General features: G+C 40.4%; 1 protein-coding gene across 1 annotated transcript in view; it reads left to right on the top strand.

The window, feature by feature from the left end:
* LPP (LIM domain containing preferred translocation partner in lipoma) overlaps nt 1–27,731 on the top strand; it is a 729,950-nt gene that overhangs the window by 218,947 nt on the left and 483,272 nt on the right. Inside the window, exon 4 of the mRNA XM_068970945.1 lies at nt 22,980–23,180. Within this exon, the coding sequence (XP_068827046.1) occupies nt 22,988–23,180 (193 nt within the window). The 5' untranslated portion in view covers nt 22,980–22,987. The remainder of the gene's footprint in view (nt 1–22,979; nt 23,181–27,731) is intronic.

The raw sequence follows: 27,731 nt of genomic DNA, 5'->3' as shown, positions 1-27,731 counted from the left end.
ATTGTATATTTAACCCTCACATTCCTCTTGCTGAGGTGATTCTTCTTTTATATAATATAAAATTTTAAAATTAAGTTTAAAAGTAGTAACTATACACACAGACACATATGTTCTTTATGTGTTATACAGAATTTTACCTGGCTTTTGCCTCATTCCAACATTCAATCTTTTAATTTTATTATGATTTGAATAATGATGGCAGAATGAAAGATTTATGCCTTTTTTTTAAATTTCAGAAGATGAACAAAAAAAGGTATGAAGATGATTGATAGGTATCTCAATGTTTGGAAAACCATAGGGATTAAGGAGAGAGATCTGTAGCACATCAGGAAATAGAAAGCCATCTCACCAGTTGCTGGAGGTGGTTGCTCAGCTTCTTGAAAAGTGTGCCTTCGATAGGTGATCCTTAAATCATAATGTGTGCACGCACACAAGCATGCACACAGTTTCTCTGCCTCACTAGCCATTTATTCTTGACTTTCTTTTGTTTTATGATTTCTTTTACCTTGTTCCTTTCCAAATATTACCTCTGCTGGGACCTAATTAGACCTCTCAAAATTTACAGAACATTAGAATACATGTGGGCTCCAAACGTTATCTTTGGGCCTTATGGAATATTAGAAACTAATTATGGTTATCTATTGTGTATACAGGTATATAAATACCTCTTCTGCCAAATTTTTGTCAGGCTGTAGTGAGAAAAGTTAAGGAACTAGTTCTCATTAGCCTTTGAATTTCGAAGGAATTTTTTCCCCTAAAGTAATAATATTTCAAGTTTAGACTTTGTGGGTTCTAAAGGAAGTATCCAAAGACAAAATTTACCTTTTTATTAAGTTAATGCTTAACTCAGCACTGAAATTGCTCTGAGTTTATGCAGAAATGATTATTTCTACTAAGCAAGCTTTTGTAGAAAAGACATACTTTGATACCCTCTACTGTGCTAAATCAGAGAAGGCAATGGCACCCCACTCCAGTACTCTTGCCTGGCAAATCCCATGGACGGACGAGCCTGGTAGGCTGCAGTCCATGGGGTTGCGAAGAGTCAGACACAACTGAGCAACTTCACTTTCACTTTTCACTTTCACGCATTGGAGAAGGAAATGGCAACCCACTCCAGTGTTCTTGCCTGGAGAATCCCAGGGTCAAGGGAGCCCGGTGGGCTGCCGTCTATGGGGTCGCAAAGAGTCTGAAACAACTGAAGCGACTTAGCAGCAGCAACTGTGCTAAACAGCCATATTTAGAAAACAAGTTTGATTCAATCTCTAGTTTGTCAAAGCATTTTGTAGGATTTTAAAAAGCAGTTATTCTTTCAGAGAGGTAATTGAACATTGTTATTTTCATTTACTTATTTGTAATATAAAAATTTTAAAATGACCTCAGAGTTGGTTTGAGAAAAATGACAACACAGAATGCTTTGTAGGAAAGAATATTGCCTCTTGAGTCAGAAGACCTGGGTTTTAGTCCTAATTCTACCTGTGACTGAATCTGTAGGCCTTAGAAGAGTCAGATCAGATGCTTCACTCTCATGTTTCCACCTTAAATATCAAAGGAGTTGCAAACTCTAGATCAAGAAGGCACCTAAAGTCGGTCCCCTGTTTTAAAAACTTTTGTAAATAATGTTGCAACATTGCATCAATGTGAGATTCTTTAGGAGGAAAAATGTCACCCATAATTCTGCCACCTTGATAAATGTATTAATACAACTTACCATTTTTGTACATTCCCTTCCAGTCTTTAGCTGTTAGCAAAAATTACCATAGTGCTATGTATCATATATGGCATCATATGGTAAGCATTTTCTGTATTGCTGCATATTCTTAAAAGATTATAATTTCCTAACCCTTTAATATTTCATTGAGTGGTTATATCATCTATTATTATTATTTTTTAAATTTTTATTTTTACTTTATTTTGCTTTACAATACTGTATTGGTTTTGCCATACATTGACATGAATCAGCCATGGGTGTACATGAGTTCCCTATTATTTTTATATATTGCTGTGATTGACATTTTATGCTTAAATATAGCTTAGTTCATCAAAAATCTTAAACATGTTGGAGGGTTGAGACCTCAGGATCAGAGGTTAGCATTTTACAGTTATTCAGATCCACCAATGACTTGTGTTTTACAAGGAATGCTTCTGTAATTGCAGTAGTAATGTATGAGTGGTTCAGCATCTCCCCAGTGCTGCCAGCATTTGATATGTTGTCTTCTTGGTACTAGTATATTTTTTGGTTATTGTGAGGTTAAACATGTATCCTCATGTCTAGTTATATTTTGTTTATGGCACATGAAAATTATTTTGTGATCTATGGAAACTTATTCACAGCAATGCAAAGAGTCAATATTTTAGTCAGGACTGTGCATTACTTGTACAAAGAACTTCTAGAACTGTTTGAGTCTTATGAAGGAGCCCTTGAATAAATTTTAAAAAGCCCTTGAATAAAGTATGAAAGATATACTTTATTCCTAAATGGAAATATGAAAGTTGTTAAGTAGTTATTTTCCCCTCCATTTTATGTAATCTCAGCACAATTTTTAAGTTAACTGTTCTTGAATCTTAATTCTAAAATGGACTTGGTAATAAACAGGCAAAATAGCTAAGAGAAATTTGAAACACAGGAGTAATGAGGGGCAGGGACCAGCCTGGCCAGATGCTAGATCGTAAGGGAACCGTCACTGAAGTGATGGAGTGCTGGTGCTGGAATAGATGATGGGCATCGTGGTGAAGCGACCCGCCCAGAAACAGAGCCACTGCAATACAAGGGCCGTCTTAAAACAGTCTGGAAAGGGAGAGTTCTAATGGCCTTGGGACAGTTGATGTGTGCATGCGCGTGTGTGGTCAGTTGTGGATTGTAGCCCACCAGGCTCCTCTGTCCATGGGATTTTCCAGGTAGGAATAACCAGCGTGGGTTGCCATTTCCTCCTCCAGGGGATCTTCTCAACCCAGGGATACATCCCCAGTCTCCTGCATCTCCTGCATTGGCAGGCGGATTCTTTACCACTGCACTACCTGGGAAGCCTGGGATAAGTGGTAGGCATTAGCCTGGCATGCTGCAATTCATGGGGTCACAAAGAGTCAGACACCACTCTGTGTGACTGAGTGACAACAATGAAAAAGAGTTGTATCAAAATAGATCTTGTTATGAATTAAAGGCCATGTTAAAAAAAAAAGAAAACTAGCAAAAAACTTTAATGAAAGAACAGATTGATTATATCTTTAGTAATTGGAAACAGTAACTTTTTTTAATTTAGATCTGGGGTTTGCAAAATTTTTCTGTAAGCGACCAGATAGCAAATATTTTAGGCTTTGAGGCCAGAGTGTCTCTGTCACAGCTACTCAAGTCTGCCACTGAGGCACCAAAGGAGCCGTAAGATAAGTCACACATTTAATAAAGAAATAGAGAATACATCTGTTTGTAAGAAGAAACATAATATTGTGTCAGTTTCCTCACACATCTGTTCCCAAAGTGAATTTTATGTCTTTTAACTTTTTTGCCAAGCTATGTGTGAAAAGTAGTATCTCCTTGCTGTTTTAATTTGCGTTTCTCTACTATTGAAGTTGTGTCTGTGTGAGTTTTTCTTCTTCTTCTTTTCTATATTTGTTTTCCATTGAGTTTCCTCTTCAGTGGATTACAAGTGGAGTTAATTTATGTCGCTTATTTCATCTTCTTGTCACCCGATGTCCCAGCGCCCTGGAGACCTGTGGTATCTCAGACCAATGCAGACCAACAGGGCGCCATTTTGCTTTCATGAATTATAACTCTTCCTCTAACTTTTTGCTCAAGACCCTGCAAATTGATTGTCAGTTGATATCTTACCTATATGCTAGGCTGGCCGCTTGCCAATTGACTGAGGCTTGGAGGACCACTTGTCTCCCCATCCTGAGCGGTGCTTTACTGCCTTCAGCTCCGGTAGAGTCAATTGTCTGTATGTTACCTGAACCCACCGATGCCCTTTGGGCCTTGAAATCCAATTGTGGGCAAGATCTACCTTTGCATTTCTGTTCATCCTAGTTGAGAAACCCTAGAGCTTGAGCCCCATTCCCTCCAATCATGCTTTATTTATTTTTTGACTGTGCCATGTGGCATAGCATGCAGGATCTTAGTTCCCAACCAGGGATTGACCCCGTGACCCCTGTGTTAGTAGAGTTCTACCCGCAGGACCGCCAGGAGAGCCCCTCAGATTGTGCTTTAAAGAATGATCAGAATTATGTTTCACTCTTGAGTGATGATAGTTGTTTCTGTTTTCCAAGCTATATGACCGAGACTGGTAAAGTCACTTGCAAGGGGCCACACAGAAATTCTTAGAGAACACACACCATGAGATTATGGTAATGATAGAGGTGAAGGCGGCCTTTTCTTGGTCCAGGTCTCCATGTCATGGATGAGCTGCTCTCACAAAGGCTGCCCTGCCCCTCCCTGCAGTCTTTCCATTGCTCTGTGAGGTACAGGAACTGAGACCATTATGACAGAGCCGGGCTGGTTTCTGTTCTCTTTTGGATGTCATTGTTTGTCACATTTCTGATCACCATTTCTTCCTCCAGATTATAAAATTGTAAAATCTCAGCTATATTTATATTTCCTTTTGCTGCCTGAACTTGCGAACTACCATTCACAGCTTTCCTTTGAAATGCCTTTCTAATAATCGTTCTTCATATATTTATGTCATCTGCTATTTATGCAATACTCTTGTGTCCAGCGTTTCACTTAATTCTCACCAACACCTATGAGGCCAACAGGGCAGAGACTGTTGTTTCTGTTTTACAGATGAGGAAACTAAGGCCCAGTCAGGTCTGGAAAGCCCTAGCCTGAGGCCGCCCTCAGAACTGGCAGCAAAACTGCCTTAAATGCATGACCTTGACTCTGCTGACATTTTTTTCCCTGTCCACAGAACTGCTTTTCTTATATGGGTCTCAGGGATTTTCTTGTCCATGACACAAAGAAATTGGTGACTTTTCTTGAGAGATCTAAGCATATTCATTTGCCTGATATTTCTTTCACTTTACTATTGGTCTGAGTACTTTCAGAGAAGACAGTTACATGTAAATATTCCCACCTCCTCCACACCTTTTTCTCCAGACAGCGAGGCAGACATTTTCAGAGAAGACAGAGGCCCTGAAGAAAATGTGTTCGTTCTCTGGTATTCTTAACAACCACTGCAACCATGAGTTTAGATATTTTTCCCTGAGGTTTTCTAGATTTAGGCTACCACAATGCTTCATATTTGGGGGTCACTGATTCCTGTTCCTATTTTAACTCTCTGAGGTTTGTGTGTTGTGTGACCTTTGTGTTCTGACCTTAAGATTTAGGGAACTGAAAATTTAGGAAGTTTTGTTAGGACTTGAATCCAAGTAAATTCCCTTACAAGTACAAAGACTCATAGAATTGTGGAATGTTAGAGTTAAAGGGACTTTCATCCATCTCGCCCCCTTGATTTGAAAAGGTGGCCAGTTAGTGATAAAAGGGAGCTAGGTTGATGGGGTTAGATTAGACTCCCGGCTGCCTCGTTCCATGTCACTTCATAGTTCCCCTGCTGCGTTGAGCCTCTTCCCACCAGTCTCTGAGCTCTGAGATGGCTGGCACCGTGTCTGCTCCCTAGTGAAGATCCGAGGGCTTTCACGTACTTCACACAGTGACTGATTTGAACCTGTCTCTTGTTGATGAGGGCTTTCCAGGGGGCTCAGTGGTAAAGAATTTGCCTGCCAATTCAGCAGATGTGGATTTGATCCCTGGAGGGGATCGGGAGGATCCCCTGGAGAAGGAAATGGCAACCCACTGCAGTATTCTTGCCTGGAAAATCCCATGGACAGAGGAGCTTGGTGGGCTATATTCCATGGGGTTGCAAAGAGTCGGACTTGACTGAGCATGCACACGTGCACGCTTGTTGATAAATTCTAATAGAAACATCATTACTGTCTATTGGCAAATAGAATTTTAAGGATATGGAGGTGGAGTGAGAGAAGTTAGAGTTTCCTCTGGGAGACAAACCAATCTAGATATCTTAAGCAGAAAAGTTTTAATGCAGGGTGTTAGGTGCTTCAGAATCACTGGGAGAATTATATAGAGCAGTCTGTTGGCTGAGCTTCCAATATAAATCTCAGAGCCACACAAAATTACTATGTGTAAGACAGTAGAGAGACAGTAGAGATTCATGAGGCTCCCATGGAACTGTTGTGGTCAAGGATACAGCACACTGCTTGTGAACCAGAGATTAAGAAGCCATGATCAGAAAGTAGTAACTGGACCCTAAACTTGGAGTCCAGCTGCCCTCTCTGCCACAGTTGCTTCTTGATAACCACAAGGCTGAAGACTGAATGTGGGAATGTGGACACAGAAAACTCCCTGTATCCATGACCGTGCTTCCAGCAGAAAGTCCGCCAGAGTGGCAGAGCATGGCTATCATCTTAACGGTTGTCTTCCAAGTCTCAGGCCAGTACATATGTTTTGGTGGAATCTCTTTTGCAATCAATCCCTTGCCTGAGACTCAGCCTCTGCACCATGGCAAGGCTGAATGCCTCTCCACCATTTCCAACACAGTCGGGGCTATTGGTGTCACATTTTGGGCATATCTTCCACAAGGCTTTGTGTGTAGTTGATACTAAACTGAGGATGGATTCACAATTATGTTCCATTAGATCTCTATTTGTCAGTGTAATTAATTATATAACAGAAGGGAAGGCAAGAGTTTTATTTTAGGGAGTCCCTAAGGGGAATTCCTATTTATCAGAAAAAATGCCATAAGGAGGGAAGAGTCTGAGCTGGGAGAGTATTCTAAACTGTTTTGGTTTCAAACATCTTGGAAAGTACGACAAGGAGACCTGCGATTTTGCGAGTGCTCACCGTGTCCGGGGGGAGTTCCATCTCTGGCAAGGGTTGTCAGCCTTCCGTCTTGAATGCTTTGCCTCCTCCCCTGCTCCTGTGGAATATACATTTCAAACTTCCAAGGGAAATCACTATAAAATAGTTAATTTAAAGTAAATTAAATAGACATGTAACCTATGGGCTGGCACTGAATTCTTTTGACTTCATTTCCCTTAACTTTTGTGTAACCTCTGTTTAACAGTGTAAAACGTTGATAAATAATACCTCCATCTTTACTCTTGTATGCTAGTGAATACATTTGGACACATTTTATTCCTGTTTCTTGCCCACTCCCTAATTTTTCCTGTTCCAACTTCAGAGTTAGTCAAACCTGCTGTGCTATTTGAAATGAAGTAGACATAAAACTTCTTATAATACTGATGGTCATGGTAACAGGAGTGGTAACAGTAAAGGTTGAAGTTAATAATCTGATTTTCTTGGAAAAGGTGATGTTCTGTGCTTCACGAGCAAGAGGCTGAGTGAGGGGGTAGTCTCTAGCTTCTTGTACATTTCTGCTGTATCTTGTATTTTTCTACTCCTGCACGATCATTCTGGTACCTTCTTCCCTCCTTACTGGAAAGCACATGCTTCTGGAGCAGGGTAGCCCCCAAGATCTTCTCTCCTCACTGCTGATTGCTCTGCCCTCTTAACAATTGCAGTAATAAGCTCCAAGCTCAAAGCATGGGAGGTCTTTGGCCAGAGGGCCTTTGTGAGAGGATCCTAACATGTTCAGAATTCTCTTGGATTCACTGACTCTCATTATTACTATAATATAAATGAAGTGACTATATATAAGGGATTGTCTAAACTGAGACTCTTCCGAGAGTGAAAGGGACACTGTTAATAATTACACTGAAACCATAAATTGGATGCATGGTCAGCCTAATTATAAGAAATTGTGGAGAACAGTGTTTGAAATGTGAACTGACATGATTCAGAACCAGAATTTATCTCTTCATCTTCCCAAATCTTTCCCTTCTCTTTTATATAATAATCACGTGCTGACCCCGATGATGGGACAGGTTCTGTACTAGGCACTAGGAAAATAAAGGAAGACACCATCTGTGTTCTTTATTTGCTACAATCACTGTAATATTCTAAAGCAGAGGGTTGTCAACCTGGCTCAGTGCAGAGTTCTTGTTGGAGGTAATTAGGTTTATACTTCTTCCTCCCCACTCCACCCAACACCCCACCGCCCCCCACCCCCCACACAACTGAAGTGTATTCTGTCAAAAGACAAAGATTTAAATAAATCCGAGGAATCACTTTATCAATTTGTCTATTTTATTTTTGGGGTTTCTTAAAGATTTGGTGTGAAGAAACCCATTTTTCTTAACGATAAGTTTGAAAACTGCTGGTTTGAGATTTCAAATTCTATGTTATTGTTCTCAAGCTGTAAGTCTAGTTGGAGAAAAAAAGAAGAATCGGACTATCTAAACTTGGGACACAGAAAAAAATAAATAGGAAACTAAAAAGATATTTTAAGTATCTGGAGGGCTGCCATGTAGAAGAAAGCTTATGATTCCAAGGCAAAGGCAGGACTGATCGGTGGTTCTTAGGGGAATACCGGTTTCAGCCTTAACATAACTTTCTAGTAGTTACAACTTTTCTGCCATGAAAGGGGCTGCCTTGTGAAGTAGTAAGTTCCTTGTCATTGGTGTGGATAAGCAGACTCACAGAGGGTGGTTCAGTTTCAGCTTCAGCTCTGCATTAGAAGAAATAACTTCATTAACAATTTCATGCTTCTTGGATACTGCCTTACATATGTTTAAAGTGTGTGTGTGTGTTTTATTTCCCCAGAATATTAGCCAACTTAGAACATTTTTGACACACGGCATTGTCTTTTTTTGCGGGGTAGTCAGTAATTGATAAAAATACAGAAGGCGCAACACCAGCACTCTCATCGAGAGAAATTTGAAAAGGAATAACATCCACCCCTGTCATTCTGAAACTGATCCGAAACAGCCTGGCTCGTTTTTACTCAGCGGCTATTGGTCGATGCTTCTACAGATTTTGTCTCTGTTTCAAAATCTTGAAATAAAAGTGGAACAACTTCCAACATGACTTAAGAAAAAGGTCACTGGTTGAAAATGGTTTCAATTGTTTTGCTATTAAATGTGAAATTGCAAAACTAGCCTCTCTTACATAACTCGAATTTATAATACATTCTAAAGAGAAGCCTGTCTGTTTTTTATGCCATTTTAATTGCTGAGATGCTTCTCCAGGCTCTTGGATTGGTGTTAACCAGAAACTATAATTTCAGAGCTGTAATGTATTGAGTTTCTTTGTTTTTTAAAACTGTATCTTATGGTCCTTGAAGAGGAAAAGTCGTACCTCTTCTTCCTCCCTTTATTTTTCCAGTGACTGAGCAATTTAACTGAATTTAGCAATATCCTTGTATTTTAATCCCAAGATGAAGTAGATCTTGGGTTTAATAGAAATTTAAGGTGGAAATTAATTATCAGATAAACAAAGATTAACTTGGAAACCTTAATTTGTAATAATATTATCTAAATTCAATAATGTTAATTCAAATTATAGCCTTCAAACTCTATGCAAAAGCTCTGAACTAGTTTACAAGCAGTAATGTGATAGTACGGTGCAAACAGTACAGTTGACAGGTGACAGCTTTGTGAGCAATATAATGTTTGGAAGGCTGGAGGATAACGGTTAACTCTGTGTCTTGTTGCTATGCTTACTCTTGGCAGGTTATGTGGTCTGAGCAAACATTGCTTCAGAGTCACAAAGAGTAGTGTCATGTGAACATGGCCTGAGATTTGTCAATAGAGGGTTTATATTCATTGAGGACAAAGTGAACTTTTTCTGCTTTTTAAATGATATCTAAATAGAATTTTCTCTCTCTTATTTAATATACTTTTCTTTGGGAATATCAATGTGAATTTATAATAAAGAAGAACACAAAATTATTTTAAAAAATCAAAATCAATGAAAACATCCCTCAAGAGCTAGTAATAGTCTCTGACCTATCTAATGGGTACAACAGACCTGTAAACAGATAGCTAAAATGTGGTGTTTGTGTGTTTTAATACAAGTTTGAACAAGCTGTCAGGGGAATGCAGACAATGAGCAGCAATTAACTTATGGACCTACCCACTTGGCAGTGGGTTTAGGATGAGAGGATTCCAGCCAGATAACCACCAAGGGGATGGCTAGGCCTCATTAGAGATGCTGTTGGTGATTTTTCCCTTAGTCATTTTTTCATCCTGGTGAAGGTACAAGATATATATCAGGATTTTAAATGCTTATGAATCAAGCAATGAGAATCTCATCTTTGTAAAGCCAGATTTCCGCTTTTAGGAATAGACTCAAAGAGCTCAAGGTATTTATTGTCCCCTTTTCTTGGTCTTGTACAGAAAAAAGTCTGTTAGAATGAGACTTAAATCTCCTTAAGAGCACATTTTAAAAATAAGCACAGCATACTCTACAGACTAGCCGTACCATGATAGAACATAGCATGTTGCTGAGAGAGGGAATTTTTTAAAAAAGTTATTTATTTTTTTGATTGAAGGATAATTGTGTTACAGTATTTTGTTGTTTTCTGTCAAATCTCAATGTAAATCAGCCATAGGTATACATATGTTCCCTCTCTCTGAGCTTCCCTCCCATCTCCCTCCCCATCCCATCCCTTAGGTTGATACAGAGCTCCTGTTTAAGTTCCCTGAAACATACAGCAAATTCCCATTGGCTGTCTGTTTTACATATCACAATGTAAGTTTCCATGTTACTCTCTCCATGCATCTCACCCTCTGCTCCCCTCTCCCTGTGTCCATAAGTTTGTTCTCTATGTCTCTTTCTCCATTGCTGCCCTGCAAATATATTCTTCAGCATCATCTTTCTGGATTTGAAAGAGGGAATTTTGGAGATCATCTTCTTAATGCTTATTATTTTAGAGCTGGAGAATTTGAGGTCCAGACAGGGTACATATTTTCTTGTTCACTTAGCCAAGTATAACCATTGTCACTAAATGTGATCTGAAGTGCAATGTTGGGGTCATGAGTTCAGGGCTAATTTCCAGTGACGGGTGTGCCCTTTTGGAAGAGAAATTCTTTGCTCCTGTGTCTATTTCTTTCCCTTTTACTCGCTCTTTCTAGTTACTATCCAAAAGTCAATAGAGTTTCTCGATTGTTTAATGAAACTTTTCCACTACAAACCTTTCTAGAAGCAGAGTGACTGGATGTGTATCCAATCTCTGATATGCACTAACTGCTGTGTTACATTGCATGAGCCATCTCAGCTTTTAAAAATCTTGGTTGTCAAATTAGAAGGAACAAATTAGTCTCTAAGATATCTCCCAGCTGGGACTTGCTGTGACCTCTTAGCCACTGAATAGCCTGTCTTGACTGTGGTTACCTGGTTGTGGCAAATAAAAACCAAGGAGCTAGCAACTGGTGTGGTTCCATTCTCTCCTTTACCTTTTCCTGCGAGGCCTGGTCGTCCAGCGCTATTGTTTCCCTGTCAGGGTGGATTGTTCCCTTTTTGTGTGACGTTCTGAATCTGGAGTGACAGTGTGAGGTGGGGTATGTTCTATTCTGCCTCACTTCTTTATCAGAGATGGATGTTTACTTGAATGGATGGATGCTTCTCCATCTTCCTGCTTCTTAGTTTACTGGCATCTGCAAATGTATTCATAGATGGATTTTCCCTGCCATCATCTGTATTGCCAGCCCTAGGGATTATACCTTTAGCACTGATTTGTATTCACACTAACTCTGTGCCAGGCAGGTTGGCACTTAACCTGTTGATTCCTAGTCTACCTCTTAACTCCACCATCCCTACTCATGAGGATTCACGGGAGAGAAGCTGGTTTTGTAAGAAACCTCTGCTCGCTCAACTGGCGGACTTGCTAGGAGGAGTCATAGACCATGAGGGTTAGAAGGAATGATGGCAGGCATCTCATCTTCAGCTTAAAGATAAGGAGACACACTGAGGTTCAAAGAGGTCAGGTTACTAAAGTCACAGAGCCAATTAGTGACTGAGCTAGAAATTCTACCCAAGTCCTCTGCATCTCAGTCCCATGTTTTTTCCTGTATTTCCAACTGTCTCTCAGATAGTCTATATAAAGGTTTGGCATTTCTGTAGAGATGTTCTCTTGTCACCCCTTCCGAGTAATGCCAGCTGTCCATGCAGAGAGTGGGGCACTTAGCCAGTGCAGGGCCAGAGCTGCCTGTAAAGAGAAGTGGAGTGAATGCATTGACATTTTCAGCCCATGGCAGATCCTGTTTGCCCTTCTAGCTCTCATCAGAGAAAGAGTGATTACATTTGCTGTTCAACTAACAATTGTGTGCAATTTTCAGCCTGCCTTGTTCTTTAACGTTGTCTTCCCACGCTTCTATCACATGCTATGGCATATCTATCTGCTTAGTAATTACACTGGTAGGGACTTACCTACACCGTTTGGGAAAGGTTTGCCTAAAGTACTTATTTGCTTGTGCATAATAAATCTTGATTGATACCTTGGTAATCTCTGAGATCAATCTAAGGTTCCCTCCCACAATGGGGAGGATTGAAGAGTCAGGAAACGGGTGACAAAAGAAAGAAGGAAAAACAAAAGAGGGCTGTGATTCCTCATTGATGAGCTAAGAGGAGGATTATGGATGATTAGGAATCTCCATGCCTGACTTTTACTTGTTTCTGGCTAGTTCTACAGTCAGGATCTTCCCTAGACTTGAGTTTGTGAGTAGAGTTGTCATTTGTATTCATCTAATAATCCAGTCCAATTGGGCCTCCTCGCTGGCTCAGCGGGTAAAGAATCTGCTTGCAATGCAGGAGATTTGGGTTTGAACCTTGGGTCGGGAGGATCCCCTGGAGGAGAAATGCAACCCACTCCAGTATTATTGCCTTGGAAATCTCATGGACAGAGGAGTCTGGTGGGCTACAGTAGAGTCGCAGAGAGTTTTTAGTGAGTAAATGACAACCACACAAAATAGTCCAATCAAATCATTTTTAGAGGCAGCCACTGTGATCCCATAGAAAGCAAAGATTGCACTATGAGCTTGTGGCATAGCTGAGACTGGGACTTGGGTCTGAATTCAGAAGATCAGGTATCTTCCAGCTGAGGACTAAGGTGTAGAAAGGGATATTTATCTGTAGTCTAGGGAAGGATGCACAGTGTACCACTTTAATAGTTCTAGAACTCTGCTCAGTGTGGCAGCCTGGCCGGGAGGGGAGCTTGAGGGAGAATAGATACATGTACATGTATATCTGAGTCCCTTCCTTGGTCACTTGAAACTCTCACAACATTGTCAATGGGCTATACCTCAATACAAAATAAAAAGTTAAAAAAGAAAGCAGTTTTGAAATTCTAGGAAGGCACTGACTTTTATACAAAGAGGGAAGATTGTTAAAAATCTCCAAAGGTATAGGAAAGTGTTATTTAAATCTTAATCACTTAAGTGGAGAAAATGTTGCTAAGTACCCGAATCCTAAACTTAAGTCAGCCCTCAACTGCTTCTGATGTTTAGGTCACAAAGCAGTCTCTCAATTCTTCAGTCTCTCAATACTTCCACCAATAAAATAGTGATGTTCATACCTGTCTCTTCCTTCAGTGTCATTCATTTATTCAGCAAACATTGACCAAGAGCCAGGCCTTGGGTTAATTGCCAAGGAAGATTTAGTAAATGCACCATGATTTAAAGATGAATATAAATGCTCTAAGTCAATTGTTTCCAACCCTTGAATCAGAATACATACATAAAGATTCCCAGATAAGCCTAGTGTGCAGTTTTGAAAGCCACTTCTTTGAGCTTGTAGCATTTGATATTAGAGATACCATGCAACAATTGATGGTTGTTTTTTAAATTTTGGTGAGCTATGTAAGGGTTTGACGAAGAGTACACTATTGATGTTAGAAAAGAAGCAAAACTTGAGCAAACACTAGTTCAGTCTATTTTTGTGGATGACCATGAGTTGTCATTCACATGTCATTCATTTTAGAGAGGCTTGGTAACTTTTTTAGTATCAAGTGTCACTTTACCTGTAGCCCTAAGTGTTCCCACCCATAGAGGAAGGGTCTTGGTTATCACGTGGCCTTTTGCAGTTGTTTGTGTTTCACGTTTCATTATGTCGAATCAGTTTGGCCAAACTTTCAGTTTGTAATCCTATGGCTCATGGAAGTTAGGTTTGGCAGAACAGAATGGAGAAGGCATTTTGGCAAGTAGGATGCAGGAACTAGAAATGGATATAAAGCAAAATCTCCTGTTTCTAAGTGATGATTTCCTTTGGATTTCTTTTCCCTCCAAACAGACAGGTAGTACCATGGTGTGAAGTTCATAGATTTTGGGTCCAAGACTTGTGTCCAGGCTTCAGCTTGGCTATTTGTTAGCTATGTATCCTTGAGCAAGTTATTTAACTCGTAAAGCCTTACTTTTTTAATCTGCTAAATATGGAGAATGGTAACCCCACCACATATAATTGTAAGGATGAATATATTGCAAGTAGGAATTTGGCATATAGTACATCCTCAATGAGGGTCTTCTTTGGTGGCACAGTGGTAAAGAATCTGTCTGCCAATGCAGGAGACTCAGGAGATGCAGGTTTGATCTCTGGGTCCAGAAAATGCCCTGGAGAAGGAAATGGCAACCCACTCCAATATTCTTGCCTGGAAAATTCCTTAGACAGATGAGCCTGGTGGGCCACTGTCTGTGGGGTCACAATGAGTTGGACACAACATAGTGACTGAGCACAAGCATATCCTAAATAAACACCTGCTATTTATTGCCAGTCTGTAGCTTTCTTATAACCTCTGAACAGTTACGAGGAGTAAGAACAACAACAGAGTGGCAATAAGTGAACCTATCTAGGTTCTTCTTAATTGCTTTGCATATGATGACAGTTCCTGAACGTCTAGTGCATAGGGAGCCCCAGCTCTTTAACTCCCATCAGCAGAGGCATCTTGCTTAGTTGAGGGCCACTTCTCTTGTTTTCCTCTTTTCTGATGTTGTTTGTGTATTTTCAGGGCCTCTGTGTAGGTCTTCCTTTTCACTTCTTGCTTTCATGATGATTATATACTTAGAGTGAAACCAATCTAGAACCAGAGGAAGTAAGAGCAGGGTAAGTTTTGGTCCAGCAAAACCAGCTCTCACCAGTGCTTATCTTTGTGTTTACCATGGGTCTCTTTCTGAGAAGCTGAGAAACCCCAGGGAAAAGTTCTAGTTTGCCCGTTCACTAAACTTGTGAGGTTTTCTCAAACTCATTTATCAAAATGAAGGGCTGTAATTAAGATTTCAGAGAAGGAAAGCACTCTAGAATATTAGAGCTAATTCGGACTTTACAGACATTCATTCTGCAAATGAGCATCCTTTCTCGTTAAAGGTCACACTGGCAAAGCTGAGACTAGAACTGGGGTCATAGGGACTCTTTGTCTATACTATTGTATTTTTCTCCTTCCTTGGACCCATTCTGCATGGATATATATATATATATATATATATCAGGTTTTCGCTCCTGTAAGATTCCTGTTCAAAGATGAATGTTCTAGCCTTTTCTTTCTCTATATAAGACCTTTGAAAAGCAAAGCTCATTTAACCTTGCCAATCTTCTCCCCGCATCTTCTAAGCCCCTCATTTCAGTTCAGCTGGTCTGCTCGCTTCCTACAGGAATGCCTTACTTCTTCCTCCAGCTCACAGAATTTTCTGGCATTGTCCTTTGGTTTGTTTCATTTATCTTTTGGAGCCACCTAGCTTTCAGAGTCCCTGCTCATGGCTACTTCTGTGCTGGATCTTGGGACATATGCCAGTTGGTTTGTTTGTTTGCATGTTTCGTTTCTTTTTGTATATCTTGATGTTGGTCTTTTTCTGTTTTCACATATAAAATATATATCTTCCTCAGGTAATTTTTAAACTCCTTGAAAGTGGAATGATAATCTGAATGATATGAGTACAGGATGAGATTTCGTTTTATCTGGAACTCAAATTTAAATTTATTCATTCATTAAATTAACAGACATTTTTATTGAGTGCCTATCATATTTTAGGCCCTGAGGTTAGAGAATGATTACTTCTGCTCTCAAGGATTCAAGAGTTTAGTTTGTGATGCAGGCAAGCAGAGAGGAAGACTGACAAGTGATGTGTGTGGCGATGACAGTATTCCAGGTGTCGTGGAAGTGTTGTGAAAGGGGACATAGCTTCAGCTGGAGGTTGGAGAATGTGAATTATGTCCTAAAGGACTAGTAGGAAGTCATGCTCAGAATCTAAATGATACATAGTAATTGAGATATCAGTTTTAATCAAGAGGTATCTTGGATGAAAGGGAACAAACGTAAAACCTAGAAGAAATTGATGAATTTCCAGCAGAATGTAAATACTGCAAAATGACCTCAAAAGAAGTACAAATTTTTTACAATTATTGTAGAAGTTCTTGGAAAGATAATTAAGCTTTATTATTAAAGAAAGTATCATATCTAGATGAATTTACACTGAATTCTGATAAACCTTTGAAGATCAGATAGTCTTAATCTTACCATTAAACTAATCCAGACAGTAGAAGAGGATACAGAACTCCCATGTCTAAGCCAAATAATGATAAGTAAAACAAGTGCCTGATGAACTATGGACAGAGTTTCCTGTACAGGAGACAGGGATCAAGACCCTCCCCATGGAAAAGAAAAGCAAAAAAGCAGAATGGCTGTGTAGGAGGCCTTACTAATAGCTGTGAAAGAAGAGAAGTGAAAACCAGAGGAGAAAAGGGAAGATATAAGCATCTGAATGCAGTGTTCCAAAGAATAGCAAGGAGAGATAAGAAAGCCTTCCTCAGCGATCAATGCAAAGAAATAGAGGAAAAGAACAGAATGGGAAAGACTAGAGATCTCTTCAAGAAAATTAGAGATACCAAGGGAACATTTCATGCAAAGATGGGCTCGTTAAAGGACAGAAATGGTATGGACCTAACAGAAGCAGAAGATATTAAGAAGAGGTGGCAAGAATACACAGAAGAACTGTACAAAAAAGATCTTCATGACCAAGATAATCATGATGGTGTGATCACTCACCTAGAGCCAGACATCCTGGAATGTGAAGTCAAGTGGGCCTTAGAAAGCATCACTATGAACAAAGCTAGTGGAGGTGATGGAATTCCAGTTGAGCTATTTCAAATCCTGAAAGATGATGCTGTGAAAGTGCTGCGTTCAATATACAAGCAAATTTGGAAAACTCAGCAGTGGCCACAGGACTGGAAAACGTCAGTTTTCATTCCAATCCCAAAGAAAGGCAATGCCAAAGAATGCTTAAACTACCACACAATCGCAGTCATCTCACATGCTAGTAAAGTAATGCTCAAAATTCTCCAAGCCAGGCTTCAGCAATATGTGAACCGTGAACTTCCAGATGTTCAAGCTGGTTTTAGAAAAGGCAGAGGAACCAGAGATCAAATTGCCAACAAGGGCTGGATCATCAAAAAAGCAAGAGAGTTCCAGAAAACATCCATTTCTGCTTTATTGACTATATCAAAGCCTTTGACTGTGTGGATCACAATAAACTGTGGAAAATTCTTCAAGACATGGGAATTCCAGAGCACCGGACCTGCCTCTTGAGAAATCTGTATGCAGGTCAGGAAGCAGCAGTTAGAACTGGACATGGAACAGCAGACTGGTTCCAAATAGGGAAAGGAGTACGTCAAGGCTGTGTATTGTCACCCTGCTTATTTAACTTATATGTGGAGTCCATCATGAGAAACGCTGGGCTGGAAGAAGCACAAGCTGGAATCAAGATTACCGAGAGAAATACCAATAACCTCAGATATGCAGATGACACCACCCTTATGGCAGAAAGTGAAGAGGAACTAAAAAGCCTCTTGATGAAAGTGAAAGAGGAGAGTGAAAAAGTTGGCTTAAAGCTCAACATTCAGAAAACGAAGATCATGGCATCTGGTCCCATCACTTCATGGGAAATAGATGGGGAAACAGTGGAAACAGTGGCAAACTTTATTTTTTTGGGCTCCAGAATCACTGCAGATGGTGACTGCAGCCATGAAATTAAAAGACACTTACTCCTTGGAAGGAAAGTTATGACCAACCTAGATAACATATTAAGAAGCAGAGACATTACTTTGCCAACAAAGGTCCGTCTAGTCAAGGCTATGGTTTTTCCAGTGGTCATGTATGGATGTGAGAGTTGGACTGTGAGAAAGGCTGAGCACTAAAGAATTGATGCTTTTGAACTATGGTGTTGGAGAAGACTTTTGAGAGTCCCTTGGACTGCAAGGAGATCCAACCAGTCCATCCTAAAGAAGATCAGTCCTGGGTGTTCGTTGGAAGGACTCATGCTGAAGCTGAAACTCCAATCCTTTGGCCACCTCGTGTGAAGATTTGACTCATTGGAAACGACCCTGATGCTGGGAGGGATTGGGGGCAGGAGGAGAAGGGGACGACAGAGGATGAGATGGCTGGATGGCATCACCGACTCGATGGACATGAGTTTGGGTAAACTCCGGGAGTTGGTGATGGACAGAGAGGCCTGGCTTGCTGCGGTTCATGGGGTCGCAAAGAGCGACTGAACTGAACTGAACTGAAAACAAGTAGAGGAAAAACATGAGAATATTTATGATTTTATGTACAAAAATTCTTTGTAAAATAGCATATTTAATTCATCAGTATACCAAAACATTGTGACTGTGACTGAATAGGATTTTTTCCTAGGACAGCAAAGTTTGGTTCAATATCTGGAAATCTAAGACATCCATTAACACAATTAATTACATTTATAAGTTAAGGGAGGGGAAAAAGAGATGATCACATCAGTGTATGCTAAGAAGGGAGATGCAGAGATCCTAGAAAGGGATGAGTAACCAAGGAGATCAACATTTATTCATTCACCCATTCATGCATAGCATATTTTTCTAAGGGCTTCCTGGCCAGGCATTGTTGGGGCAGATAGGCAGGTGATAAAATATCGTATATGTGACTGTTATAAGTATGAAACAAATACCAGAAGAGCCCAGGAATTAAGCTACTCTTTTCGGATGGAGTTAGGGAAACGTTCCGACATGACTGAGCGACTTCAGTTTCACTTTTCACTTTCATGCATTGGAGAAGGAAATGACAACCCACTCCAGTGTTCTTGCCTGGAGAATCCCAGGGACGGCGGAGCCTGGTGGGCTGCCGTCTATGGGGTCACACAGAGTCGGACACGACTGAAGCGACTTAGCAGCAGCAGCAGCAGGGAAATGTTCACAGCATCAAAGACGTTGCAGCTGGGTCAAGATGAAAAAACCCAAACAGAAAAAATGTTGGTGGAAGATTTGGTAGAAAGTAATGATGGCTTATGGTGATCGATGTTGCATTTGTGATCTCCAAAGAAGATGGTTTTACTTTGGGACCAGGAACCGGTCTTGACCACTCAAGAGGTTTTGTGTAGCAGAGTTCCATTAAAGTATAAAAAGGACAGAGAAAGCTTCTGACATAGACATCAGAAGGGGGACGAAGAGTGCCCCACTGAGTTTTATCAAGGCCTTATATACTTTTACCAGACCCACTCTCACAACATACATCTTAAATTAACAAGATTAGAACTAACAATAGAAAGGTCTTACCAGACCCACTCCTACAACATAAGTCTTAAGATTAGTCAGAAGTTTCCTGTTAAGAAAAAGCAACATGTCCTCAAGCAAGCTATATTGCTGTTCTATAATCATTGGTACAGAGTTTAAGGAAAAGTAAGATGAGTTGTTTTGTTCTATAATCATTAGCTCTGGGCTTAAAGAAAAGCACACACACACTCACACACACACAAATGTTTTATGTGACGAAGATACAGGAGTGTAGAAAAAAAATTTGTGCTTTTCTCCTCCTCAAGAGCCCCAGACCTCTTTCTCCTCCTCACAGACCCCAGACTTCTTATCAATCTACCTAAGAATTAACTCTCCTAATAATGGGAGTTATATAGCATTGTAGACGGTATACATAGCATGAGCAAGTGTTCAGGGTCATTAAATTTCATTATAAATCCTGAGAATGGTGTTACTGGGGCATTGTTAACATACAGAAGAATGGTTTGGGAAGATGCTGTTAAGGTCTTATGCAAACAGATACTTAGCCAGACTCTGGCACTCCTTTGAGGTCCCTGGGGTTGCCTCCATGGGGAGTACAGTGTTAGGGTAATATATGGTGCTGGGGATAACAGAAAATATGGTGGGGGGCATGGTTTGCATATGGATGCTTGCATTTTCATTTTTCATAGTCTCCCAGAAGTTGCCTATTCCTTTATATCTACAGAATTTCTGAAAAAGCCAGGATTCTTCAGTCAATTGGCAATGTGCAATTGCTTTGGAAATGTGCCTCTTTGCTTTAGAAATCACTGTATCCTATATTAACCCATTTTTAAATTTCCTATTTTGGAATAGCTTGAGATTTATAGAAAATTTGCAAGGATAATATTAAGCCATTTAAAAAAAATCTACAAATAACATTTATATTACAAATGTGTGTGATGCATTAAAATCTTCAAATCTTTATTTTATCCTACTTGTTCCCCACTTGTATTCATTTTAGTCTGACTGAAAGTAGAACAGACACTTTAACCCCTTTTAGTAAAACACTGAGGCTCAGTTAAACAAATAAAGCCAAAATTAATGTTTCTCAACCCTGAGACATGAGCTTGGTTTTGGCATTAAAAAAAAATAAATCATAGACTTTAAAATGTGCAGCCAGTGTTAAGAACCAGGAATAAACCAAATTCATGGTTGTTTTTCTGTATCGGTTTTGTGCTGGGGTTTAATGATTGTTTCAGGGTATATAAAATATGGTCCCCACTCTTCTGAGGAACTTTACTGTGTACAAAGCATATGCACAAGGGACAGGGGAGGAAGAGAAAAGAAGGCCGTGCAACCAGAGTGGAAAGTCGGTGTCACCACCATAGGCTTAAGTAACAGCAGACTCCTTATTCCTATGTTTGAGGCTTCCTCATTGGCTCATGTCATCCTCTTTGATCAGAGAGCTACATCTCCAACAATTTTCCTCTCTTCACTTTGTATAGCATTTAACAGTATATAAAACACTTGAACACTGTTATCTCAACTGGTTGCCATGAAACTCTTTGAGAGCAGGGAGCAAGGGTACCCGGGACTCCAGATGAGGGAAGCAGAGCTTCTCAAGGCCATGTCAGCCATCCTGATGTAGTCTAATGCCACGCAGGTCACACTGGGCCCCATCTCCCCACATTACCCTCATCTCTCCACGGCCATACCACGTTCTGACCCTGCATTTTCTCCTGAGTTTTCAGTGTTCTTTGCTTCCCTAGTGGCTCAGTGCTAAAGAAACTGCCTGTCAATGCAGAAGACACAGGAAACGAGGGTTCAATCCCTGGGTCGGGAAGATCCCCAAGAGGAGGAAATGGCAGCCCACTCCATATTCTTGCCTGAAAAATCCCGTGAACAGAGAAGCCTGGCAGGCTACAATCCATGGGGTCGTACAGAGTTGGACACGACTGAGCAACTGTGCACACATACGCGCACATACACACACACACCCACCCACCCACACAGAAACACACACACACACACACACACACACACACACACACCAATGTTCTTTGTTGTTACAGACATCTGGAGGTAATCATGGAGCCCTCTCAATTAATTCAGCCCCAGTAATAAATTACAGGGTGGATTTGGGGCTGGAGAGGGTGAGGAAAGCTTCCGAGCCTCCCCTTGCTGGAGAGCTCTTGCAATCAGACTTGGAGAGCCCTCCTCAGGGAGAGAATGTGAGGTTCAGCCCCAGCCTGCATGCTGCCTGGAGGGGTGGTTGGTTTATCCTGACACCGAGACATCGTTTTTTCTTTTCTCACAGAGCATATTTTAGTCTGAGTAGGGCCGTCCCTGGGCTGGCTGTCGTATCCCCTTCCTAATTGAATTTTTCCTAAAGATCCAGTATGGTTTGAGCTCACTGATGGGCAGAGTTCCTGATGGGTGTTATGGGGGTCTTCGCTGTGCTTTTAGGGGCTGAATATTGTAGCCCCTGGCCATTATGCAGCAGTACCTTTCGCAGGCATTGTGGCAAACACTGCCCCTTTCCCATTTCCAAGTACCCCTTGGTGAGCAGCAGCACTGCTTCTGCCAGAGGCATCATCTTAAAGTGTCCTGCCATGCACTAGTCATGCCCTTGTTTCAAGAATAAACCTTGAATAATTCCTTAATGCCTACAAAATAAATCCAAAGTCCTCAAGTTTGCACACAAAGCTTTCGGTGCTTTGGTTCCATCCCACATTTTTAGTTACTTTGCTAGCTACTTTTCCGTTTTCCCCCTCCAGCCACATGAAATTGAAGTTCTGTGTACTTTTCCTACCCGCAAATCATTGCCTGTGTTTTTCAGGCCTGACCTCTACTCAGCATTCAGAGCTCAATCTGAAGGTCACCTCATTAATGAGGACTTAGTTCTGCTCCCTGCAAGAAGTAATTTTACATTTTTCTGCATTCTAGTAGCACTTTATTTTTTACCTCACTTAGATAATATAGGTATGTATGTATGTGTTGATTGCTCAGTTGTGTCTGACTCTTTGTGATCCCATGGACTGTAGCCCAGGCTCCTCTGTCCACGAGATTCTCCAGACAAGAACAGTGGAATGGGTAGCCAGCCATTCCTTTCTCCATGGGATCTTCCTGACCCAAGGATCGAACGTGGGTGGGTCTCCCACACTGAGGGCAGATTGTTTACTGTCTGAGCCACCAGGGAAGCCTCACTTAGATAATATCATCATTTAATTGATGTGGTAATCATTTTAATAGATTGTTGATGAAATTGAAGCTTTTTTTCCAACCTTACTGATATAAGATTCTCCTACCATAGAAACGTCTTAAGGCTAGGAACCATTTCTTGTTCATATCTATTACCTCAAGAATGCTAGGCGCTAAAATAGGTAACTGTTGGAAGAGAGGTATTCAGGATGGGTTGAGGGGAGTGTTCAATTTTTCTCCTCCTTCAGTTAAGGTAGTTTTTTTCATAACTCTCCACCTCCTCCTCCTTCTTCCTTCCTTCCTTCTTTCATCATCTCAGAGTCTGTTTTCAAAATTTCATTAGGTATAGATTAAGAAGAAACAATAATTAAGTGAACTATACTGCTTTCATTTTTGTGTTTCTTTAAAAGCAACTGTTTCTTTTTACTTCTAGATTCAACAATGTCTCACCCATCTTGGCTGCCACCAAAAAGTACTGCTGAGCCTCTTGGCCATGTGTCTGCACGGATGGAGACCACCCATTCCTTTGGGACCCCCAGCATTTCAGTGTCCACACAGCAACCACCCAAGAAGTTTGCCCCAGTTGTTGCGCCAAAGCCCAAGTACAATCCATACAGGCAACCTGGTGGTGAAGGTGAGTGTGGGCATTGCCGAGGTGGCTGCCTACAACAGGAGAGTTCACTGTAATAAAAGTGATTTGTAGGACAGTGTTGCATTGGGAAAATAATTTTGTAGTATGGTTATCATAGTACAGAGACTGTCAAACGTTGAAGAACACCTAGTAACCACCTAGGCAGCTCTTCTTTTGGGCATACAGATTGAAATCTGTTAGGGGTTATCTGACTGTGATTTTGGCCAGAGCTAAAACTAGAGCCCTCCTCCCTTCATTCATAGCTCAGTGTTCTTCTGTTGCAGTATCCTCCACCCCCATCCCATTGTCTTGTAGAAATGTGCCTCCCACCCATGTCCCCTCCCTCTTGCCATCGGACAAGTGTCCCACGTGCTACCAAGCAGTGATCTGATGGTGTGTCCGTTTGAAGTGACCCCAATAAGGCACTTAGACATTTTTTTCCTTCTCTAGTTATTTTGTCTAGATTGTTATTTTGCCTCTTCATTCTGGGGGAGAGGTAGGGTGGATTTCCCTCTAATATGAAGAGAATAAAGACAGTCCCTCTTACTGGGAATGGGGCAGAGCTGTGTGGCGGGCTTAGTAGTTAGGACAGTCAGTGCACACTTGAGGGTCAGGATGGGGCAGGTTCTGTATCATGTTGGCATGTGTGAGAGGGAGGGGAAAAACAGGTGATGGTTGCGCTTCAGACGTCTTCACTCGGAGTGCTGAGAATTCTAGTGAGTTGGACCCTCGGCCGAGTCTTTCTGTGTTGAGATGCCCCATCCTTGTCACCATACTTTGCGGGGTCCTCTCACTGCCCAGCTGGTTCTCTAGGGACACTGGCTCCATCTCTGACCCTCTGCAGCTCTTTGCTCCACTCTGCTCTTTCTTACCATGCCGCCTCACCACCCTTTTGTTCCCTGTCGCAAGCCTGCTTGTGTCACCTTCTCCAGGGTCTGGGCACGCCCTGGATTGGAGGTACTCGGAAGTAATCTCCCCCTGCGTTTCCGCATGCATTGTATTCTGACTGTCAGATTCCTCCTCCTTCGGCTGCTCTCCTGCGGTCCTTAATCTGCCGCTGTTGACCAGATGGTCTGTGTGAGGCACTCTGCTTGTTCATTGTCGTTCTGTTGCCTTGTCCTGTAACTCTGTGAACCCAGTGCTTTTTCACATCAAAAGATGGGAACCTAGAGATGAAAGGTGACACTCTCTGTGGTTCTGAAGTGAGGCTACCGTCCTCACCCAGCCTGCTCTGCTGCTCGTCCCCCTTTTCCTGGCATATGTGGCACTCGGGCCCCATATGATGGTGACACCTCCTCACTTCCTTATAAGAATGTAAGCTTTGTTTCCCCATTTAAGCAACAAGATATGGTTTCTCACTCATCCTTATGTTCCTCTTGGCTCTTATTATGCTACTGTGTTTTTAGTGGGAATGGTTGTGTGTGGTCAAATGTATGTCTGTATCTTCTTATGTGTATATATATTTGGATGGATGGCGGATGGCTGGATGGGTGAGTGCACTGCTCAGTAATTCTCTTGCAATAAACAGTTTGGAACGTGGCATCCTCTCTCGAAGCAACTCAGTCTCATTGAATTTCTGAAGTCTTGAGTCTTTCTTGCAATTCTGCCAGTCTCTCTTTCTTTTTAATATAACCTTTTTTGAATACGTAAAGGAAGAGATTTCTCTTGCATATATGCATTTTAAAGGCAAACATGGATAAAGGTTCATGGATATTCAGACTTTTTAAAATGTAGCTCCGTCTCTTCATCTGCTGTATCTTATGACACGATATTTGTTAGAAGTGTAAGATTTACTTTCCTTTATATTTAATTTAAATGTTAGTGCATCTTCTGTTGCCCTCAACATTTTTATAATTCATGTTACTTTTGTTTAATTTTTAATACATTTTCTAAAGTTTATATGCATTTTCTTTTTCTTTTTTGGTCCATTTAGAATGTTCTGTACCATTAGTGAAATCCCCAGGTAGTAGGTAACACAGTTTTCATTTATAGGGTGAGTTGATGATGCCAAGGTCTTGTTAGCTCAGCTCACGCTATCCTTTGCCTCTGTATATCCTGACCCTCCATTTTTTGCCCATAAAGCCTTAGCATTCATAGCTTAATTCAGAGTCTGACTTCCAAGAACCTCAGCCATGAAGACAGCGTAAAACTAACAGAAATCATAACCCACCTTTTGCTGGTGTCAAGATGAAAAACTGCAGTGCAGAGACTGTAAGTGATTTGTTTGAAGATGGATGACCTGCTTGTCATCAAGTTGGTGCTAGACCTCAAGCCCCCTTTGCCTGAGTCCAGAGTTATCAGGACCTTGTATTATATTCTAGTGAGGACTCTTTCCCTGTACTGTAACCCCTATGCATCTCATACAATCCTTTGCACAACTGTCCTTCTAATAGATTTACTTGTATGTGGGCCTGTCTCCTTTGGTAGAGTCAGACCTTTTGGAGTTGGGGCTGCCTTACTCATGCCTTTACTCCCAACAGCATCCAGAAGGACACCTGACCCACAGTAGGTACTCAGTGATGTTTGCAGTGATAGTTAAGCTACAGCACTGTGAACCTGCTTATCCAGGTTCATATTCAGGCTTCTCAAATACTTTTCAGGGTTTATGGTTCTGTGTGGGTTATTTTTACTTCCTCTCCCCTTTCCTTGAGCTTGGTAACCTAGGATTTGTTTAACCACTGCTACCTTGAAGTTAGTTACTGATTACATTTCTCTCCCTGGTCTTATGTCTGTAATCTCTGGGGTTTGCTTTCTCATTTTTAAATTCTGACTGTGAAAGTTGAAAAAGTACCCACATGTTTTCCACATCAATTTATATTTATGTGATACCATATGTTATAATTTTCTTTTATAAGGTATTCCACTAATAACTTTCTCTGAAGGGCTTTGGCACAGTTAAAAGTGGGGTGTACTTTTTTTTCCCAGTTAGTAGCTCTTTAGGCCTTAGGGTTTTGTGATTTTGCTACCATTGTTCTCATTTATCATTGATTTCTTTTTTTTTTTTCCCACAGCTTGTGTGTCTTGGAATGCCCCTGCATTTCCAAATGCCTTTCTGTGTCTTGTACTATATACTTATGAGCCCATGTATATTTTTTATTGTTTTGTCTTCTTGCAAATTTTACTATGTTAAGTGTCTGTGTACTTTTTTATGGAATGATTTTGGTATGTATGTGTGGTTTTTTCTCTTTACCTTCTCTTCTAGACTGGTGAGGGAATAAGGTGACATGATTTTTCTTTTGGTCTTTAAAGTACTAGCAGTAGTGTTCTTTATCTTGTAATCTAGGCTCTCTCTGCTTCCAGTTTGCAAAAATTTCCCAAAGCCTTAGACTTTAATGGCAGAACAGGGTATAAATCTTGCCTTTTCTATCCTTGGTAGATACCAAAGAAAATGATCTGTTTTCGTTTATTAATACATTGTTTTATGAAATGATTTTGAAATTTTCTTACTATTTTAACTCTGGCAATTGGAAATTCTTTCTCTCAATAATTTGGCTGAATGAACTGTGATAATATTTTGTGTTTCTTATTACAATAGGTTATAATACAGAAAGATTTGTAAAGTTTGTAGGTTTGTAAAGTTGGAGTTATCTTGTGGTCTGGAGTTGACTTTCTCCAATTTCTGAAATTTCTTTTAAAAATATTATTTATATAAGAGTTTTTAAAAAGTGAATCCATAGGGTACAAATTACACATGATCATTTTAGTAGAATTCCTTTTGTTTGTACAATCCATTATAATTTTTCTAGCACTTCCATATTCATTGTTATTTAATTCTCAAAAGACTGTTCTTATTGTAGCTCTCTGAGTTAGATAGAACAGATGGTATTGCAATTATACCAAGTGGTAAACTACCCAAAGTAAAGGGTATTATTCAAGAATTATTCAATAATATGTGATTATTCAACTATGTGATTATTAATCACATAGTTGATAAAATTGTAGAGCTAGGCTCCATTTTTTATATCTAGGGCTCTTGTTGATTTTAGAAGGTTCTATTTATTAGAGATTGGGCTAGATTGCCTCATCTATTTTGAATTCATTATTTTATTATTTCATGATTTTTCTTTGAAATTAATTTCAAAATGGTTGCTTTAAAAAAAAAAAAAACTTTCCTATGTATATTACCTTATACGCTTCTGTATAATATAAACAAAGCCTCTGTTTGCAAGCTTTGCCTACATTGCTTCACCTAGACTGGTAAAGTCAAATCAGAATAGGTGAAATAAATTCTATTCATTGAGGATCCTAAGCCTGGAAATTTTTTACTAGATCTCTCTGTTTTTTATTCTACCTGAGGCTCCCAATCCATTCTGTGGAGAGGGAGTAGTTATTGCCTGTTGCTAACCCGAGGTAAACGTAGTACTGAGAACAAAATGCCATCTTAAACAATTGGTCTCCCATGATGGAAATGGCAGCCAAACTTGTTTGCTTTCCACTTTCCTGCCCAAGCCTTTCTTCATGTTTTAATCACAAAGTCTTTGAGCAGCAGAACTAGAAAAGAGTTTTAAGGTTTTCTAGGGCAGTTCTTTCACTTGTCAGATGTGAAAACTCAGT

The sequence above is a fragment of the Capricornis sumatraensis genome, chromosome 1 (assembly GCF_032405125.1).
Source record: "Capricornis sumatraensis isolate serow.1 chromosome 1, serow.2, whole genome shotgun sequence".
NCBI classification, from domain to species: Eukaryota; Metazoa; Chordata; class Mammalia; order Artiodactyla; family Bovidae; genus Capricornis; species Capricornis sumatraensis.
Note: the sequence above shows the minus strand (reverse complement) of the source record. Positions and strands in the feature narration are given on the sequence as shown.